The sequence below is a fragment of the Aedes albopictus genome, chromosome 2, assembly GCF_035046485.1.
Source record: "Aedes albopictus strain Foshan chromosome 2, AalbF5, whole genome shotgun sequence".
Taxonomy (NCBI): Eukaryota; Metazoa; Arthropoda; class Insecta; order Diptera; family Culicidae; genus Aedes; species Aedes albopictus.
Window position 1 is genome coordinate 501074789 of NC_085137.1, and position 18387 is coordinate 501093175.

General features: G+C 43.4%; 1 protein-coding gene across 1 annotated transcript; it reads right to left on the reverse strand.

Annotated features, from left to right (window-relative positions):
- Nucleotides 1-600: 600 nt before the first annotated feature.
- LOC109409423 (HEAT repeat-containing protein 6) lies at nt 601-17666 on the reverse strand. Its single transcript, XM_019682869.3, has 5 exons — nt 17455-17666; nt 16514-17390; nt 15348-16451; nt 1842-2005; nt 601-1776 (listed from the first exon to the last, which is right to left on the reverse strand). The coding sequence occupies exons 1-5, from the start codon at nt 17605-17607 to the stop codon at nt 733-735; spliced, it is 3342 nt and encodes a 1113-aa protein (XP_019538414.3). The 5' UTR covers nt 17608-17666; the 3' UTR covers nt 601-732.
- Between the last annotated feature and the right edge of the window lie 721 nt (nt 17667-18387).

The following is an 18387-nucleotide window of genomic DNA, read 5'->3' on the forward strand; positions in this document are numbered from 1 at the left end:
TAGTAAAACTCGATTTTTCAGCACTCTTCATATTTATCCAACTCGGCAAGCCTCGTTGGATAAATGTACGACTCGTGCTGAAAAAATCAACTTTTTGCAACTCTTTACATAAATAACTATTGAGAATATTTTAATAAAACTCCTGAAAAAAACTACAAAAAAAATCAATCCAAAGAAAATAGTTTTTTTTTATTTATTATTTTTTTTTTAGAAAATTCAATTCATTCCAGCTGTGATAATATTATATCATTATTTCTACATATATATATATAGAAAACCAAGCTTGAAGCAAATCCTAAAACACATACCTACGCCACGCTACGCATGTTCCTTTTTATTGCAGTAGGTAGTTGCTTCGTCCTATGGATAACTTTACAAGCAACAAACCTACATACCTACCAACTACTGCGAACTCAAATATGCAAAAAGGAAACCGTAAATTGATCCCTATTATCGTTATCACGTCCGTATTGCTTTCTTCCGTTGTAGGTACGTTTTGCCACAAGCGTATAATTCTCTATGTAACACATTCTTTCCGGAAGCAAACTTACCTGTGCAAAGGAATTCTTTCAAATTCTTATAGATAAACGCGTACCTAACTATCATATAAGCAAAGGTATATTTTGCGAATGAAAAGAAACGTACGCTGAAGTTAGTCACTTCGTAAGTGCCTATAGTGTAATAAATAATGTACAATTCTTAAGAAAAAAAAATGTCACTATCCCTGTTTTCCTAGAACCCATACATCCCATGGCCCTCGCTGCGGAAGCACTTCAGGATCATCTGAACGGCATTCTTGACGTCCGGATTCCTCACACTTTCCTGCAGCTTCACGTGAGCTTCCATCAGTTTGGCGGACTTCTCCGGAAGAATCCGGTTCACGACTCGATCCCAGTTTTGCTGCACTGCGTCAAACAGTGGCAGTAGTTCCGCGGCCATGACCGCAAGGTCATCCTTCGCGGCCAACCGAAGACAATGTGACAACGAAAGGCACAACTGTTCTTGAAGGTTGTCACGATGCTTGTATTCGTTGTAGTCCATCAGGTTATCCGATTGTTCCAGGGCTTTTAAAAGTGAACTCCAGACTGTCAGGAAGTAGCTGCCGTAGTGCGACCGGCTATCTATCACCGACAATGCAGCCGAAGCGTTAATTCTAACTTTGAAATTATTCGAATTGATCACTATCTGACAAAGAGCCGGGAAGATCTGCTTCTGCCAATCGATTTTGCCACCCTCACTAAACATCAAACCGTTTCGCATTACATTTCCAATCGAATAGCACGCGTTCCACTTGACTTTTACATTGTTCGAACTCAGTATGTTCTGGACTAGTTTCTCCATCGACTTCTGGCACAGTTCCACCCAAACCGGTTGCGAGAAATGTTCCGCCTTCAATATCCGCAGCATGTTCCCTATCGTGCGTACCGAATTGCAGCGGACCTTATCGTTATCCCCGGCGCCCACAATGGCCGCTTCCAGGATCTCTCTCATCAATACGTCACTTACCTTGTCCACGTTGGGATCGCTACTGTTCAATACCAACGCATCCGTGATGTTACCCAGCGACCAGCTGGCCTTCACTCGCGCAGCCACATTCGGTTCTTTCAAAATCCTCAATATGGCTTCTATCGTGTTCTCGATGTAAAGGATGTTATCCCTAAGCGATGGGAACAGGATGTACACGGAAAGAGCACGGACTGCCGCCGAACTAAGGCCGCTGTCCTCGTCGAAGGTGCACCCGGTTAGCAGGGATACGAGAACGATCTGCCGATCGCGCTGTTGAAGACGTCTGAGGTCAGACACATTGTCACAGCACAACAAATCTACTAACAGCTACTTACCGGAAGCTTCTCGAACACGTGCACTCCCAGATTGCCGAGGGCGTCGCAGCAGATAGTCCGTAGCGAGGTGTTCTGTTGCATGTCCTGGATTTGCTCCGTTACGATTGGCAACATGGTGACCCAGAAATCCACCGAAGTGTTCAGCTCGTCTGGGTCGATGGTTACTGCGAAAGGGACAGGGAACACATTGAAAGGTTTCAGAAGAAATGACGATCACGAATCAAACAGGTGTACAAGAGATAATGGAGGTGATTTTAGGGTATCTAGTTACGTGCGATAATGGCACCTGATCTCCATGTTAGGGGCGGCTGATCGATCTACGAGTGTCAGAGATGAACTCTAAGTGGAACTGCCGATCTCTCAACTTCATTTGGAGCACCCGCATACTCGCCAATCTACTAAAGAATCGCGGGTTCGGAATCGTAGTACTGCAGAAGGAGTGTTGAACACGATCCATGGTATGAACATTTAGAGGTAAAGCATTCCATCTATCAGAGCTTCGGCAACACACGCGAAACAAAAACAGCGTCAGGGACGACAGGCAGAGGCGCGGAAACACTGTTGACCGACGTTTGGAAACCTCAGCGTCTACGTCAGGATTCTCAGGTCAGGACCTATCGTGGCGCTAATATCGACTCTGAGCACTACTTGTCAAACTCTCCGTCCTCAACGATGTCCGGTACCGGCGATCGCGACGCGTCACCTCAGCAAACGCTCAGAATTTCGAGGCAGCGTTGGCGGGCGAGGGTGTGTTCGATAGTTCTGGAGAACTACTGTTGGAGTACAGTCAAAGCAGGCATGCCCGCAACAAAGCAGCCAAGAGAACTATCGGTTACATGGAAAACTGAAAGTCGACGGAACGAATGGTTCGAAGACGAGTGCAGAGAGATTTTGAGACGAACGCAGCACGCGCAGTAATGCTGCAGCAATGAACATGGCAGAACGTGGAACGTTACTAACATAAGCGGAAACAACAGACCCGTCTCTTTCGGAGAAAATAACGCCGTCTGGAAAGAAATAAAGCTGCCGGTGTGCAAAGAAATGAAGCTGCTGCGCCGTTTCCATGAAATACGGAAACTCTACCAAAAGCTCAACGCATCCCGCAACGACTTCGTGCCGCGAGCCGAAATATGCGATGAGCACCTGAATAGCCTGGAGATCGTAGGACGGAAATGATCAACTCCCATGCTGAGGGAAGTTAAGGATACCATTCATCAGCTCAAAACCAACAAAGCAGCTGGTGTCTTCAATGGAAATTTCACCGCCTTCCGCAAACTTCAGGAACCTTGCTCGGTTTATGTTGCTGAGCTGGCAGCAATCAACTTCGCTTTGGGGATGATTTCCAACATGCCCGTAGACCATTTCTTCATCTTCTCGGATAGCCTTAGTTCGATTGAGGCACTCCGGTCGATGAAACCTGTAAAACATCCATCTTACTTTCTTACAAAAATAAGGGAGCAGATGGGTGCACTGGTCAAAAGATCATACAAGATTACCTTTGTATGGGTCCCCTCACATTGCTCAATTTATGGCAATGGGAAGGCGGACTCTCTCGCAAAAGTGGGCGCACAGGAAGGTGAGATCTATGATAGAAGAATTTCACACGATGAATTTTTCCATTTTGTTCGCCAGAGTTCTCTTCAAAGTTGGCAAAATGATTGGCGAGATGGCCAGCTGGGACGGTGGTTACATTCTATTATTCCTAATGTTTCTTTGCGAGTGTGGTGGTATGGTTTGGATGTAAATCGAAATTTCATTCGCATGATGTCAAGGCTTATGTCCAACCATTACTCGCTAGATGCGCATTTACACAGGATTAACCTCGCGTTGAGCAATGTTTGTACTAAGTGCGGTTCCGGTTATGATGACATCGACCACGTAGTTTGGCAATGCCCGGATAATGACGCCTCCAGAGCACTACTTTTGGATACCCTTGAGGCCCGAGGTAGACAACCCTTTGTTTTTGTGAGAGATGTGTTGGGGACCCGCGATGTCATATACATGGGATGTATTTTCGATTTTCTTCGCTCTGCTGGTGTTGCCGCGGGAGAGTTGTACTGGAGTTCTTTGAGCAGATGAAGTACACTGGTGGTTGCTTGTATCAGCTAAAACTAAAATAGTTTGTTTTATTTCATCGATTGTACAATAATACTTCTTAAACTACTTACAATTCTTCAGTGATTTATCTCCGACCTGTCAACAATTACTATCGGCTTCGGTTCAACCCGGATCTGATTTACTCTTTTATAAATTCTCACAAATTTACTAGGATTTTGCACCTAACTAGCCATCAGCGCACTTGATGCTGTTACTACTGTATGGCCGTTTCTCTTTTATCTTTTTACAGAGAGGCTAACAGCATACGGCTGCTTTTGCCATTTACGAAAGGGTAGAATGGCTGATTTTCGCCGCAACATCCTCCCCCCCGTAATACCTCATGCTCAACGAGTATTGGGTGTTACAAAACATTGGCAAAAATCTTAAACCTATTTAACTTTCTATTCATTCATAAACCATCAATCCTACTTAGTTAACATTTCAAAGCTGATTTCTCTCTCTGCACCTTACTAATACTCTGCTTTTCTCGTTGGCAATGTTGGGAAATTTCTACCTGATGAATTTTTATTATTGGAATAGTGGCTAAATGTTTCTGACAATTCTGAATGTAGTAAAGGATGATGCTTAAGTACGCAGCCCTGAACCCCACACTGTTTGACGGTTTTACAAGGCCATGGTGTGTGGCGATTTAAGCAGCAGGGACATACGCGATACACACTCACGTAGTTCCATCGTTGTGCAGGTTCTGCCGATCTAAACGAGTGGCAGTGTTCAATACGATGTTCGCTGTCGTCGCAAATAGGGCACTTTCTTCTCCTTCTCCGACTGTTTCTAGTATCGGGACAGTATTCTGCTTCACTACTTCCTACTTCACTTGACTCGTCACAGGGAACATCTGAATCGCGTTTTGTATTTTCAAGTCCAATCGCTTCCGCTGTCACCTTACTAGCTGCAGTTACTATATCCGCCATGAAGTCAGAAAACGTTGAAAGTGTGACATCGTTATACTCTCGTTTGTAGAAAGCCCATTTTAATTTCCAGTGAGCTGGTAGCTTGTTGACCATTTCTTGCAAAAGGGTAGGGTTCGTTAAATGGTTTTTCATTCCTGCTACAACAAGATGGTCGGTTAAGTTTTGAACAGCGACTCCGAACAACATGAGCGAGTTAAAGTCTTCTCCGTTTGGAGGATCTATTTTCCGAACTCTAGCAATTAATGCAGAAATTGACAGTTCTGGTCTACCGTATAGCAATTTCAACGTAGCGATAACTTGGGGAACCAATTCTGGCAATAAAAGTTTACTGCTCACCGCCTGCCGTGCTGGCCCAGTAAGACTGCGTTGCAGTCTTATGAGGTTTTCAACATTACTGAAACCACACGCTTCTGTTGAATTATTGTAGCTACTAATGAATATTGGCCAATCCTCTGGATGGCCGGCGAACGATGGCAAGTCGGAAGGAATAGCCTGTCGAGCGAGCATTTTTCGAAGATCCGTTTCAGTTCCGTTTGTCTGTGATTCCATTTGTCGGTATCGGGGGCTATCCGTTATTTGTTCATCTCGAGCCTGGTTGTCCGAGCTGTGCAAACGATCTGTATGATTGATATTCAATCGCAGGCGATCACAATGCTCCCGCAACAGCTGATATTTTCTCCGCAGAAACCTTTTTTCAAGCGCTATCTCGTCGTTCAATTGTTTCAGTTCTAAAACAATCTGGGTTGAAAGAACAAACGACGGTAGAGTATCACATATGGAACATTTCCAGCTCGGAATAGATGTCGAATTCGGCACTTCGACACAAGCAAGGTGAAAGGCTGTTTTGCACACGCTGCAGGTAATGCATTCTTCTTTCTTGATTTCGTCCGTACATATTGTACATATGGGTCTCAATTCTTCTGGTGTCGACATGAAGATTTTTTTTAGTTTGTTGCCGCGGGAGAGTTGTACTGGAGTTCTTTGAGCAGATGAAGTACACTGGTGGTTGCTTGTATCAGCTAAAACTAAAATAGTTTGTTTTATTTCATCGATTGTACAATAATACTTCTTAAACTACTTACAATTCTTCAGTGATTTATCTCCGACCTGTCAACAATTACTATCGGCTTCGGTTCAACCCGGATCTGATTTACTCTTTTATAAATTCTCACAAATTTACTAGGATTTTGCACCTAACTAGCCATCAGCGCACTTGATGCTGTTACTACTGTATGGCCGTTTCTCTTTTATCTTTTTACAGAGAGGCTAACAGCATACGGCTGCTTTTGCCATTTACGAAAGGGTAGAATGGCTGATTTTCGCCGCAACAGCTGGTATAAATGTTTAATTCGCTTGTGTTCTCTTCCCCAGTCTCTTTTTCTCTGTTTTGTCTTTTTGTGTTTTGTTCCTGGCCATCCGGCAGACAAATACCGACAAGGTGGTACCAACACTATAAGGCGACGAAAACACTAAGCCAAAGACACCGCCCGGATGAGCTTCAGAGAACCCTTAACTCCAGTCCTTTCCAAGCCCATCCTTAAAACATTGTGACTTACTAACCTCGAGCTGCCACGAGTACCCTGGCTCCGATCCATACTAACTATGGTACATATATAAGATTGCATTTGTACATATCATACAAAAATACTTTGGCTCCGCAAAGCGTTAAACGCGATTGAGCCTCAAATAAATGAATTAGATAAAAAAAAACAAAGCAGGTGGTAAGGATGGTATCGCAGCAGGCAGTTGGCAACCTGTCTGCATTATAGACACTATAGATTCCATAGACTCGCGGAGGCGAAGACAACTGTAGCTAAAAAAAACTGTCAGTTCGTGTAGCCAAACGAGCATGACGTCACGATTTCAATAGCAACAATGGATTGCGTGACGTCATATTCGCTCGGTACACTCTAAATTCACGGCAAAACACACTGAATTCGTATTCCTCAACCATGTCTCCGCGAGTCTATGGAATCTATCCACTTATCCGCGAGCGGTAATGGCGGTGGCGGGCACAAATAACCGATTCGAATTTTGACATTTCTTGGGGATCGCAATCGGTTGGCGCCACCAAACGGTTGGCGAAGAGGTGAGGAGAAGAATGAAACTGTTTTGACTTTCCCCCAAGAAACGTCAAAATCCGAACCGATTGAATATGCCCGCCGCCGCCATTACCGCTCGCGGATAAGTGGATAGTGTCTAGCGAGCGGTAATGGCGGCGGCGGGCACAAATAACCGATTCAAATTTTGACGCTTCTTGGGGATCGCAATCGGTTGACGCCACCAAACGGTAGGTAAAGGGGTGAGGAGGAGAATGAAATTGTTTTGACTTTCCTCCGAGAAACGTCAAAATCTGAACCGGTTGGATATGCCCGCCGCCGCCATTACCGCTCGCGGATAAGTGGATAGTCTGCACCGGTTAATGTTCAGAAATCCTGACTCAGGATCTGGGAAACCGAACAGCTACCGGAGGAGTGGAAGGAAGCGGTAATCTGCCCCAATCATGGGCGTAGCCAGAGGGGGGCATAATTTTTCTTGTAATTTTAGCCAACAAAAGATTATCAATGTTCTAGAAAAAATCTCTCATGAAATAAATTATTTTGTTTTGATAATTTAATATTTTATTCATAGTTATCAAACTTTTTTTTCTCGAAAATCACAAGAAATTTCGCCAAGTATTTCTCTAAGAGCACCGTCTATATTTTATCAAAGAATATAAAACTTGGTAGAATGGTTAAATTTTGTCATTTTCGTTCATAGAATGCCGAATCCAGTTCCGGTAGGGAAAGAGAAGTACTTTCTAGAACCAAATGCTGCTATAGACTGTAGTATGTAGCTCAAAATTTAGGAATTTCCACTAGTTTACAATTTAAACAAACGTCATGCTAAGAGCAAAAAATGCTGAGATTTCTTTATGAATTCCTCCAGGGACACCTTCAGAAATTCTTCCAGGTATTTCTTCAGAATTTTCTCCAGTGATTTCTACAGGTATTCCTCAAGGGACTTCACCTGGAATTTATCCTTCATGAATTCCTCCATGGGCGTTTGCGGGGTTCTAATAGTGATTGTTACAGGGCTTGTTCCAAGAAATGCCACAGGAATTCCTTCCACGACTCATTTCATTAAAAAAAAACTACAGATGCTTCTGGAAGGAAGCATCGACGAATTTCTGCAGGAATTTTCTCATAGCTTCTTTCAGTGATTCCAGTATGGATTCCTCCAGAGATTTCTTCGGAGAATAATTCCGCTAGAGATTGATCCAATAATTCCATCTGGAATTATTCGAAGTGTTTCTGTAGGAATTTCTTTCAGGAATTCTTTTAGAAAATTTTACCAGACATTTTTTGATTCAAAAATTTATCCAGGAGTTCCTTAAACATTTTGAACAAAAAACCTTTAGAGGCGAGATGCCATGTCGAAAAACAAACAGCAAAAGAAAAAAACCTTTCGGAGTCCATCCAAGGATTCTTTCAAGAATTCGTCTAGAAATTACTGCAGGCATGGATTCCCTCAGACTTTTTCCCGGGATTTTTACAGAAATTCTCCCAGGAATTCGTTAAACTAATTCTCCTGGGATTTCCTTAGGGATTCCTCAATAGATTGCTTCCGGGATCCCCCATAGAGATTTCGTCGAGAATTTCTTCAGGTTTTCCTCCAGGAATTCCTTATGTGATTCTTTCAGGAACAACTCCATAGGTTATTTTATAAATTCCTCCAAGGATTCGTTCCGGAACTCTTGTTGGAATTTCTGCATTAACTCCTCTGAAATTCTTTCTGAACTCCCCCAAAAATAGCTCCAGAGCTCCCTTCAGGATTTTTGAGGGATTTCCTTAGGAATTGCTCTTGAGATTGTTTCCGGGAATCCTGCTGGGGCTTCTTCAGGGATTCCTCCAAGTGTTCCTCCATGAACTATTCTAAAGATTTTTTCAGGATTTCTCCAAGAATTCTTTCTGCGATTGCTTCAGTACTTTCTTTTGGAATTTCTTCAGAAACTCCTCCTGAGATTCTCTCGGGAATTCCTCCTCGAATTTCTTCAGAAATTCTTCCTGGGATTCGTCTAGGGATTCTTCCAGGAATTCATCACGGGATTCCTCCAGACAGGAGACAGACAGGAGTTCTAGGGATTCCTCTGGGAATTGATGCAGAGATTCTTCAAAGTTTTCTTCAGGAATTTCTGCAGGGGTTCCTTCAGGAATTCCCCTAAAGATACATCCAGGAGTTTATCTAGAGATTCGTTCACCTGGGGTTCCCTCGGGAGTTCCTCCTCGAATTTCTTCAGAAACTAGTCCTGGGGTTCGTCTAGGGATTCCTCCAGGAATTCATCAAGGGATTCCCCCAGACAGGAGACGGACAGAAGTTCTAGGGATTCCTCTGGGAATTGATGCAGAGATTCTTCAAAGATTTCTTCTGGAATTTCTGCAGGGGTTCCTCAGGAATTCCTCTAAAGATACCTCCAGAAGTTTATCTAGAGATTCCTCCAGGAATTTCTAAGGCATTTGTCAAGAAATCCCTCCAGGAATATCTTTAGAAATTCCTCCAGGGATTTCTGAAAGAGTTCCTCCAGGAATTTCTAAGGGAATTTCTTCAGGGATTCGTCTTAGATTCCACCAGGAATTTCTGCAGGGATTCCTCTAGGAATTTTTACAGCCATTCCTCAAGGAATACCTTCAGGAATTCCTCCAGGGATTCTTCCAGGAATTCCTCCAGGAATTCTTCATGGGACTTCCATTGGAATTCCTCCAGATATTTCTCTATGCATTGTTCCAGACATTCCTCCAGCAACTTTTCCAGGCATTTTACCGAGATTTCATTTAGGAATTCCTCAAACCACTCCTCCAGGAATTGCTTGAAGAATTCCTTCAGGAATTACCCCAGGAATTCTTATATGCATTTATCCCGGAATTCCTTCAGAATATCTAAGGCAATTTCCCCAAGAATTCATCCCGGAATTAATCCACGAATTCCTCCAGGGATTCGGCAAGAATTTTTCCAGAGATTCATACAGGAATTTCTTCAGAGATTGCTCCAGGAAATTCCCTAGGCATTCCTCCAGGAATTTCATTAGGCATTTCATGAATTTTTATCCGAGGAATTCCTGCAGTAATTTCTCCAGAAGTCCTGCATAGATTCCTTTAGAATTTATTCTCTAGGAAATCCTCCAGGAATTGCTTTAGGATTTCGCCTAGGGTTCTTCCAGAGACTCCTCTAGGGTTTCCTCTAGGTGTTCATCCAAGTATTCCTCCTGGAAATGTTTCATAAGTTCCTTCATGAATTTCGCCAAACATTCCTTTAGGAATTTCTCCAGGGGTTTCTCTAGAGATTCTTCCAGGAATTCCTTAAGGAATTTCTACAGGGATTCCTTCAGTAATTCTTCCAAGGATTCCTCCAGAAATTCCTACAAGGACTCCTCCACCAGTTCCTCCAGAAATTTCTCAAGAGATTTCTTCTGAAATTTGTCCAGGGAATCCTCCCGGAATTCCGCTAGGGACTCCTCCAAGAATTCCTCCAATAATTCCTTCAGGAATTCTTCCAAGGATCGCTCTGAGATTTTCTTCAAGGATTCCTTCAGAAATTCCTCCAGGTAAAGTTTCAGAAATTCCTCCAGGAGATCCTCCAGAGTTTCCTCCAGGCATTACGGCAATAATTCTTACAAGAAGTCCGCCAGTAATTTCTTTAAGGATTGCTCCGGGAATTCTTCCAGGGATGGCTTCAGAAAGTGTTCTAGTGATTTCTTCAGAAATTTATTCAGGGGTTCCTTCAAAAAATCAGAAATTCTGCCATCATCTTTTCCATGGATGCACCCAAGAATTTCTCCAGGATTATCTGAAGACTTTTCTGAATAACTTCGAGGCTTTCAAGAGGAATTCCTCAAGCGATTTGTGTTGGAATTTTTAAAGATAATTTTAGTGGGACGCATACAGGAGCCAAGAAGTCATCCAGGTATTCTTTCACAATTATCAACCAGAAATCTTTTAGGAGATCATCCACGCATTTGTTCAGGAATCCATTAATTCCTTTGAGAATACTCTGTGCAGCTCCTGCAAAGGAATTCCTTCAGAAATTCGTCCAGCGATTCTTTCAGGAATATATCCTGAGATTCTGTGTTTCTCCAAGAACTCCTTCAAGAAGTTATCCATTGAGTTTTTCTTGAACTCTTGCAGAGATTCCTTTAGGATTTTTCCAAGAAAAGTTCTTCAAGGATTCTTGCAAAAAAAAAATTCAAGGAACTCCTTTAGAAATTCCCCCGGAAATACCACAAGGGTTTCCTCCAACGTTTGTTTTAGGACATATCCTAAAATTTATTCAGGAACATCACCAGGAATATCCGTGTTTTGTGTAGGGAATCTCTTCAGAAATTTCTCTTGGGATTTCTCCAGAAATTTATCTTGGAATTTCTCAAACAGCATGCCTAAAAATTTTCCAGAGATTCCTTCAGGAATCCCTCCAGCAGTATTTTTGAAGATTTCATCAGAAATTCTTACAATAAGTCCACCAGGGATTATTCCAAACAACACACGAATCACAGAAAAGTCACGGCAGTGCAGGTTTTGGTTGTGCGGAAGCCACTGCAACTTTAAAAAAAGTATGTACATACATGCTAGAGGCGCTTCCAGAACTTTTTAAAGGGAATCCTTCAGGAATTCACACAGGGAAAACTTTTTAGAATTCTACCTAATTTTCGATAGCTTGCCTCTACAGTTGCTCCTTGAATTTCTACAGAAGTTTAAGCTAGTATATTTCCCAACGGTTCTCGCGGGATTTCTTTTGAGATTTCTCTCGGTGTTTCTCCCAGGACTTCTCCCATAAGATTCCTTCCGATGTTGATTCTGGGATGTCTCTCAGAGTTTTTCAGAATATATCCTGGACTTTCTCCTAAGTTTTTTTTTTTACAGATTCTTCTGGTATTTCTGTCGGAGCAACTGCTGGTGTTTCTCGTGGAGTTCGTCCCATATTTTATTAAGGAAATTTAAGGTGGTACTCTGAAAATCTCTAAAAGGAATCCCGAGAGAAACTGTTTGCGAAATCCCGCAAAGAAATCTACGAGAAATGTTCGTCGAATCCGTCCAAAAATTACTGCAGACATGGATTTCTTCAGATTTTTTTTTATCCAGGGATTCCTACAGAAATTCTTCCAGGAATTCTCTAAAAAAAAGTTCTCCTGAGATTCCTCATGGGATTGCTTCCGGGACTTATCATGGGGCTTCTTCACAAATTCCTCTAAGAATTCCTCCAGGGATTCACCCGGGAGTTCCTTCTATGATTCTTTCAGGAACAGCTTCCAGGATTATTAAAAAAAAAATGCCTCCAAGAACTCTCCTAAGGATTCCTTTAGGAATTCCTCCTAGAATTCTTACAGAAACTGCTCCAGGAATTTATTCAAGACTTCGTGCAGGAACTGTTTAGAGATTTTCTTAGGAATTCCTCTTGAAATTGCTTCCGGGATTCCTCCAATAGTTCCTGTACGTACTCTTCTTAGGATTCTTCAGGTTTTCCTCAGGAATTTCAGCGAATCAGTACCTCCTGGGATTTCTCTCTGGGAAACTCCTCCTTGAATTCCCTCAGAAATTGATCCTTGGATTTCTGCATGAATTCCAGCAGAATTCCAAGGATCAATTTCTGAGGATTCCTAGGATTCCTCCACGAATTCCTCAAGGGATTCCTTCAGAAATTCCTCCAGGATTCCTCTTGGAATTCCTGCTTAGATTCCTCTAAAAAATCAGGGAATTTCTTTAGAGATTTCTCCAGGAATTCCTACAGGCAGGAATTTCTCTAAGGTTCCCCCCAGGGGTTCCTCCAGGCATTCCTTCTGGAATTCCTCTAGGAATTCCTCCGGGAATTCCTTTAGGAATACCATTCCTCCAGGATTTTTTCCAGGAATTTCTATAGGATTCCTCCTGGATTTCATTCAGGGACTCCCCCAGGAATACCTTTAAGAATTCCACCAGGAATTCCTTCAGATTTCTCCAGGACTTCCTCTTGGGATTCCTTCAGAAATTTTCCCAAGAATTTCTCACGGAATTTATCTAGGAATTATTCCAGGAATTCCTCCAAGATTTCATCCATACATTTCTCCAGGGACTCCTCCAGGAATTTCTCCAGAAAATCCTCCTTGGATTCCTCCAAAAATTCCTTCTGGAATTTTTCAGGGATCTAGGAATTTTTCCTCCAGAGATTCCTTTAGGAATTCCTCTAGGTATTTCTTCAGAAATTGTTCCAGGATATTGTCCAGAGATGCCGCCAAGAATTTGTCCAGAAGTTCCTTCAAGGTTTTCTCCAGCGATTCCTCTAGGAATTGCTTCAGGGATTTCTCCAGGAATTCCTCCCAGAATTCTTCTAGAGATTCTTCTAGGAATTCATTAAGGAACAGTTCCACGGAATTTTTTCAAGAGTTTCTCCTGGGATTCCGCCAGGAATTTGTCCAGAAGTTCCTCCTGACATTCCTCCAGAAATTGTTTCAGGGATTCCTACAGGAATTCCTCCAGGGATTTTTCCAAGAATTTCTACAGAAACTTCTCTAAAGATTTCTCCAGGAATTCCTCAAGAGGTTTCTACAGAAATTTCTAAAGAGATTCCTACCAGATTACCTCTAGCAAATCCTCCAAGGATTCCTTCATGATTTTTACCAGTGTTTGCTCCAGGAATTCATCCAGCACTTTCTTCAGGGAGTCCTCCAGAAATTTCTCCTGGAATTCCTCCTGCGATTCGTCCAGGGTTTTCATCAGGTATTCCTGCAGCGATTCCTTTAGGAATTCCTCCACGAATTTATCCAGTAACTTCTCTAGGAATTCGTCTCGGGATTGCTCCGGGAATTCTACTAGAAGTCCCTCTCAGAATTCTTCTAGAGATTCCACGAGGAATTCATTCAAGGATAGTTTCACGGAATTTCTCCAATGATTCCTTTCGGATTTCTTCCAGTGTCTGCTCTAGGAATTCATCCAGACATTTCTTCAGGGAGCTCTCCAGGAACTTCTCCTGCAATACCTTCAGGGATTCTTCCAGGATTTCCTTTAGGAATTCCTCAACGAATTTGTCCAGGAGATACTCCAGAGATTTATCTAGGAACTCATCTAGCGATTGCTCTGGGAATTCTACCAGAGGTTCCTCCCATAATTCCTTTAGAGATTCCACCAGGAACTTATCTAGGAATTTATCTCGGGATTGTTCCAGGCATTTGTCCAGGAATTTATCCAAAGAAGCCTCCAGGAAATCCTCAAATTATTCCTTCAGAAATATCTCCAGGATCGCCAAGATTTCTTCAACGATTTCCTCCTGGTATACTTTCAGAAATTTCTCCAGGGATTTCACCAAGAATTTGTCCAGAAGTTCCTCCAGAATATCCTCCAACGATTCCTCTAGGAGTTGCTTCAGGGGTTTCTCCACGCATTCCTCTAAAAAAATTTTTCCAACAGTTCATCCAGAAATTTGTCTAGGAAATCCTTCAGGGATTCCTCAAACGATTTCTTCAGAAATTTTCACAGGGAGTGCTCCCAGAGTTGCTCTAGAATTTCACCTTTCAGAATTTTCTCCAAGGAATCCTACAGGGTTTACTCCAAGCATACTTGCAGGAGTTCCTCCAGGGATTTCTCCAAGATCCTTCAGGGATTGCTCCGGAAGCTCTTTATTCAGAGATTGCTTCAGAAATTTCTGTAGTGATTTCTCTTGGGATCTTTTCCAAAAATTCATTCAGGGGTTCGGTCAGAAAGTTCCGAAATCCATCAATCATCTTTTGCAGGGATTCACCCAAGATTTTTTCCAGGATTACCTGCAGTTTTTTTTTTTTAATTTCTTGAAGAATTTCTACAGGAATTGCTCCAGCAATTTGTATTGGCATTCTTCAAGATACTTTTAGAGGGATACTGAAGCCAGAAAATTCCCCAAGAAGTTATCCAACATATCTTTCACAATTATCTCCGAGACATCTTTAGGGAGTTCATCCACAGATTTATTCTGGATTCCAGCCATAAATTCCTTCAAGAATACCCCCTGCAGCTCCTGTAAAGTTGTTTTCTTCAGGAACTCAGGTTCTTTAAGGAATGTATCCTGTGATTCTTTCACAGTCACTGTGAGAAAATCATGAAGAAAATTCTGGGTTGGTCCTAAAACGAATTCGTAATTTCCAAAAGAGTTCAGCTAGAATTTTTTATGGGGTTAGAAATTGCTACGACTGGCGTATTCGGGAGAGGGGGTACCGGCCTTATTGCAATTGACCCAACAGAACTCTGGGGAAAAAACAGAAATTGATTTTTGTATCATATTCAAAAAAAGTTGTGTTAAACAGTTTCTTAACTTAGGTTTCTCCCCGAAAAAAAAAACCTGGAAAACTCAGGGTATTATATTTTATCTTATAAGTAGACTCACAATAATGTACCTGTATGTATATAGTTTCATAGAGTTGCATGGACCTTTCTGATATTCGACACAGGCACATTTGACGGTACACATTAGAGTTGCCAATGCAAACTAAAGCTGTACTCACCCTTCAGCAGCAGCGACGTATTGATGGCATGCCCCAACAAATCCAGCACCCGCCCAGCGTACAACTTGATCTCCGGAATGGTATCGTTAAAGGCATTCCGCAGTGCCTCCGCCACCAGCCTCAGATGATCAGCCAAAAGCGAATAGTGTCCGGTCATGGCCGAGAGCACCTGGAGGCACTCCATCCGGACGGGCATCACCGCCGACGGCGTGACCACCTTGTGCTGTTGATTGATGGTTACCCCGAGATTTTCCAACGCTACCTGGAGCAACCAGGACATTTTTGGCAAGTTGGATGGACCTTCCGGGACATCCACAGGGGGTGATTCCAGCTCCTCGTCCGACTGTGCCAGCTCTTCCTCTTCATCGTCATACTGAACGCTCAACGCTTCCGTGGTATTCTTCTTGCGGGTTTCCCTGGTTTTGTTGGCCATTTCTGTTTTGGGAATGCCCACGATTCCGGCTATTTCCGGTGTCATCTCGCTGACGGATATCAGGAAGCCCATCACCATCAGGGCGGCGACCTTGATCGTGGGATCCTTGTGCCGGGTTAGGATTCGAACGAACCGAACGAATTTGGTTACGATTCCCGGTTTCAGCCGATGGAACGGTGTGGCCTGGATGAACACCGTCAGGCATTTGAGGATCTGCGTCAGGACGGAATAATCACTCTCATCCGCTAGGGCCTGGGTGATCATCTCGTACATTTCGGTGATCATGTTCCCGAGAGCGACCGAAAAGGGCGTAAATGAAACCGACGTCTTCTTTCCACTTTCCGCCTGGATCAGAAACGGTTTCGTTTTGTAGACCATGAACGATATGGCTTGAATGGCCGCTATCCGGCATTTTCGCGATGGATCCTTGAGGACACAATTCAACAGTGACACCGTTGCCGGTGTTCGACTTTCGTCCGGAAACAGGGCGTGCCAATAGCCGAACATCAATTTCTTCTCGACGCTTTGGGCAATTGTGCCGACGAGGGTAAGCGCGGTCAGCCGCAGCTTCGATAGTTTGTGACGATCGATTTGCGCCCGGGAGGATTCACTCTCCGAGAAATCGGAATCACTTGTACGGTAGGAAGCATGGGCGGAGGTTGTGAAAGAAGCTGAAATAAGATTGAAGTTGTAAAAAATGCCCAGTGGCAATGACTGTAAAAGCTGTACTTACTGTCCAATACGAAGCACTGCTCCGAATACGGCTGGCGGCTGTTGTCATCCCATGTTGATCCTGTTGTCTTCGCTGCAGCCGCTCCCTTTTTCGCATCACCTTTTCCGGCACCTCTCCCCTTGGTAATGGTCCTCGTTTTTCTCGTTTTCGGCACCTTCCCGCCCTTATTGAAGGGAATGTGCTGCGGCTCCGGAACACCCTGCTGCGAAACCGGGATTTTCTGCGCCGGCGGTTGATTCACGCCCGGTATTCCGAACATCATGTAGGCTTTGGAAATTCCCAAAAGTTGACCCAGATGATCACGGAGCCAGTCCTCCTGTTGGATGGAGACCAACCTCAAGCAGTTCAAAGCCGATATCATCAAACCGTAGAAGGAAGCGTCCGAAAGCCAATCGCTTTTGACACGGAACGCTACCGACACTATCGAATCTCCGATCCCCGGAAGGTACTTTTCCATTGCGTCGTTTCCCTCCGCCGAAACCAGAAAAGCTTCCAAGCAGAGCACCGTCGCCAAATAGATCTCCCCCGGGGAACTCTGATCATACGTCCGACCACGTTCTACCCTTCGATAATCCGGATCAGCCAGCAAATTCACCAACACTCCGCCACTACCCACCAGGAACTCTGCAAACATTCCCACATGCTCCCGGCAGTGTTTCATCAGGATCTGCAACGTTCCCAGCACTTCGCAAATGACCTGGTAGAAGCACCGTTCCAGACATTTTAGCAACCAGCTGATTTGCACCGCTGCCACATTCGGCGGAAGGGTAATCTTCTGGCGGCTGACGAGCGTCTTGGTCAGGTAGCATGCCTTCACGATCAGCGTGTCCTCGCTGGTGGGAATGTTCACGAAAGACTCCACCAACCGAATCGGTGCCTGCGTCCAAAACAAAAACCAATCATTCCATCGCACTCGAAAACAGCTGTTCCAAAAAACTTACCCTAACGTCGGAAATCTGTTGATTTTTGTAGTCCAATCCGTTTAACTCGTTGAGAAGTGTGTTCAGCTCGTTGCGGTACTCACTGGACTGGCCACCGCAGTTGATAAACAGGAATTTCGTCGATAAACTCAGGAATTGCGTTTCCAAATCCATGGTAGTGTTTTGACTGGGATGGTTTTGTTTTGGTGCTCGGTCGCTCTTCGGCCGCCAGCATCAGCTGATTTTGACAGATTGTATGCGTAAGGCCGGACGCAGTCGACAAAGCGGGGATTCGGATTCTCTATATCGACTGCGAAGAAGTCAACTTGTGAGGCGAAAATCGTACACATGGATATCGCCCGCATAATCGTGAACTGTAAATGCAGCGTTTCTCATACTGTAGATGACTATTAACAATTGTCATTTAACCGTTTTTCAAACTGTCTGAGATAACAGTAAGCTAACCATACCACGTACAGATTTGCCAGTTTGACAAATGGTAATCTGCCAAATTACAGTATGTTGAATAGGCGGTTAAGATAGGTTACCATAAAAAATCGCTCGTTTTCTCGAACAAATTTTTCGCAAAACAGTAAATGATATGGTCAATTTATTATCCAGTTTTTCAGTCAATTCATTGCATGACAAATAGTTAGAGAACAGTAAAACAGTAAATCTGGAAGGAAAACGAACGGTGTATGTGGTATTGTTGATTTATGGTCATCTATGGTAAATTAAGCTTATGGTATATGGTTCTTCTGCATTAAAACCGTTAAAATAAAAAGTCTGCTATGCGTTCACCGTTTTTTATTTAATAAATAATTCATCTCGACTATATTTCCAAAGTACATCACTTTTGGCGACCTCATCGCATAATTCTGCTGGAATCACCTGACTAGCGAGGCATGTAATGATGCAATCCTGGATCCGGTAGCACCTACGATGATTACTGGG

Excerpts from the sequence above, each read along its gene's own strand:
- LOC109409423 (XM_019682869.3), bottom strand. The coding sequence starts at position 17,607 with ATGGATTTGGAAACGCAATTCCTGAGTTTATCGACGAAATTCCTGTTT. Across the intron at positions 16,452-16,513 it reads GCAGTGCTTCGTATTGGACA|CTTCTTTCACAACCTCCGCC; the intron begins GTAAGTACAGCT and ends ATCTTATTTCAG. Across the intron at positions 2,006-15,347 it reads TACGTCGCTGCTGCTGAAGG|TAACCATCGACCCAGACGAG; the intron begins GTGAGTACAGCT and ends TCCCTTTCGCAG.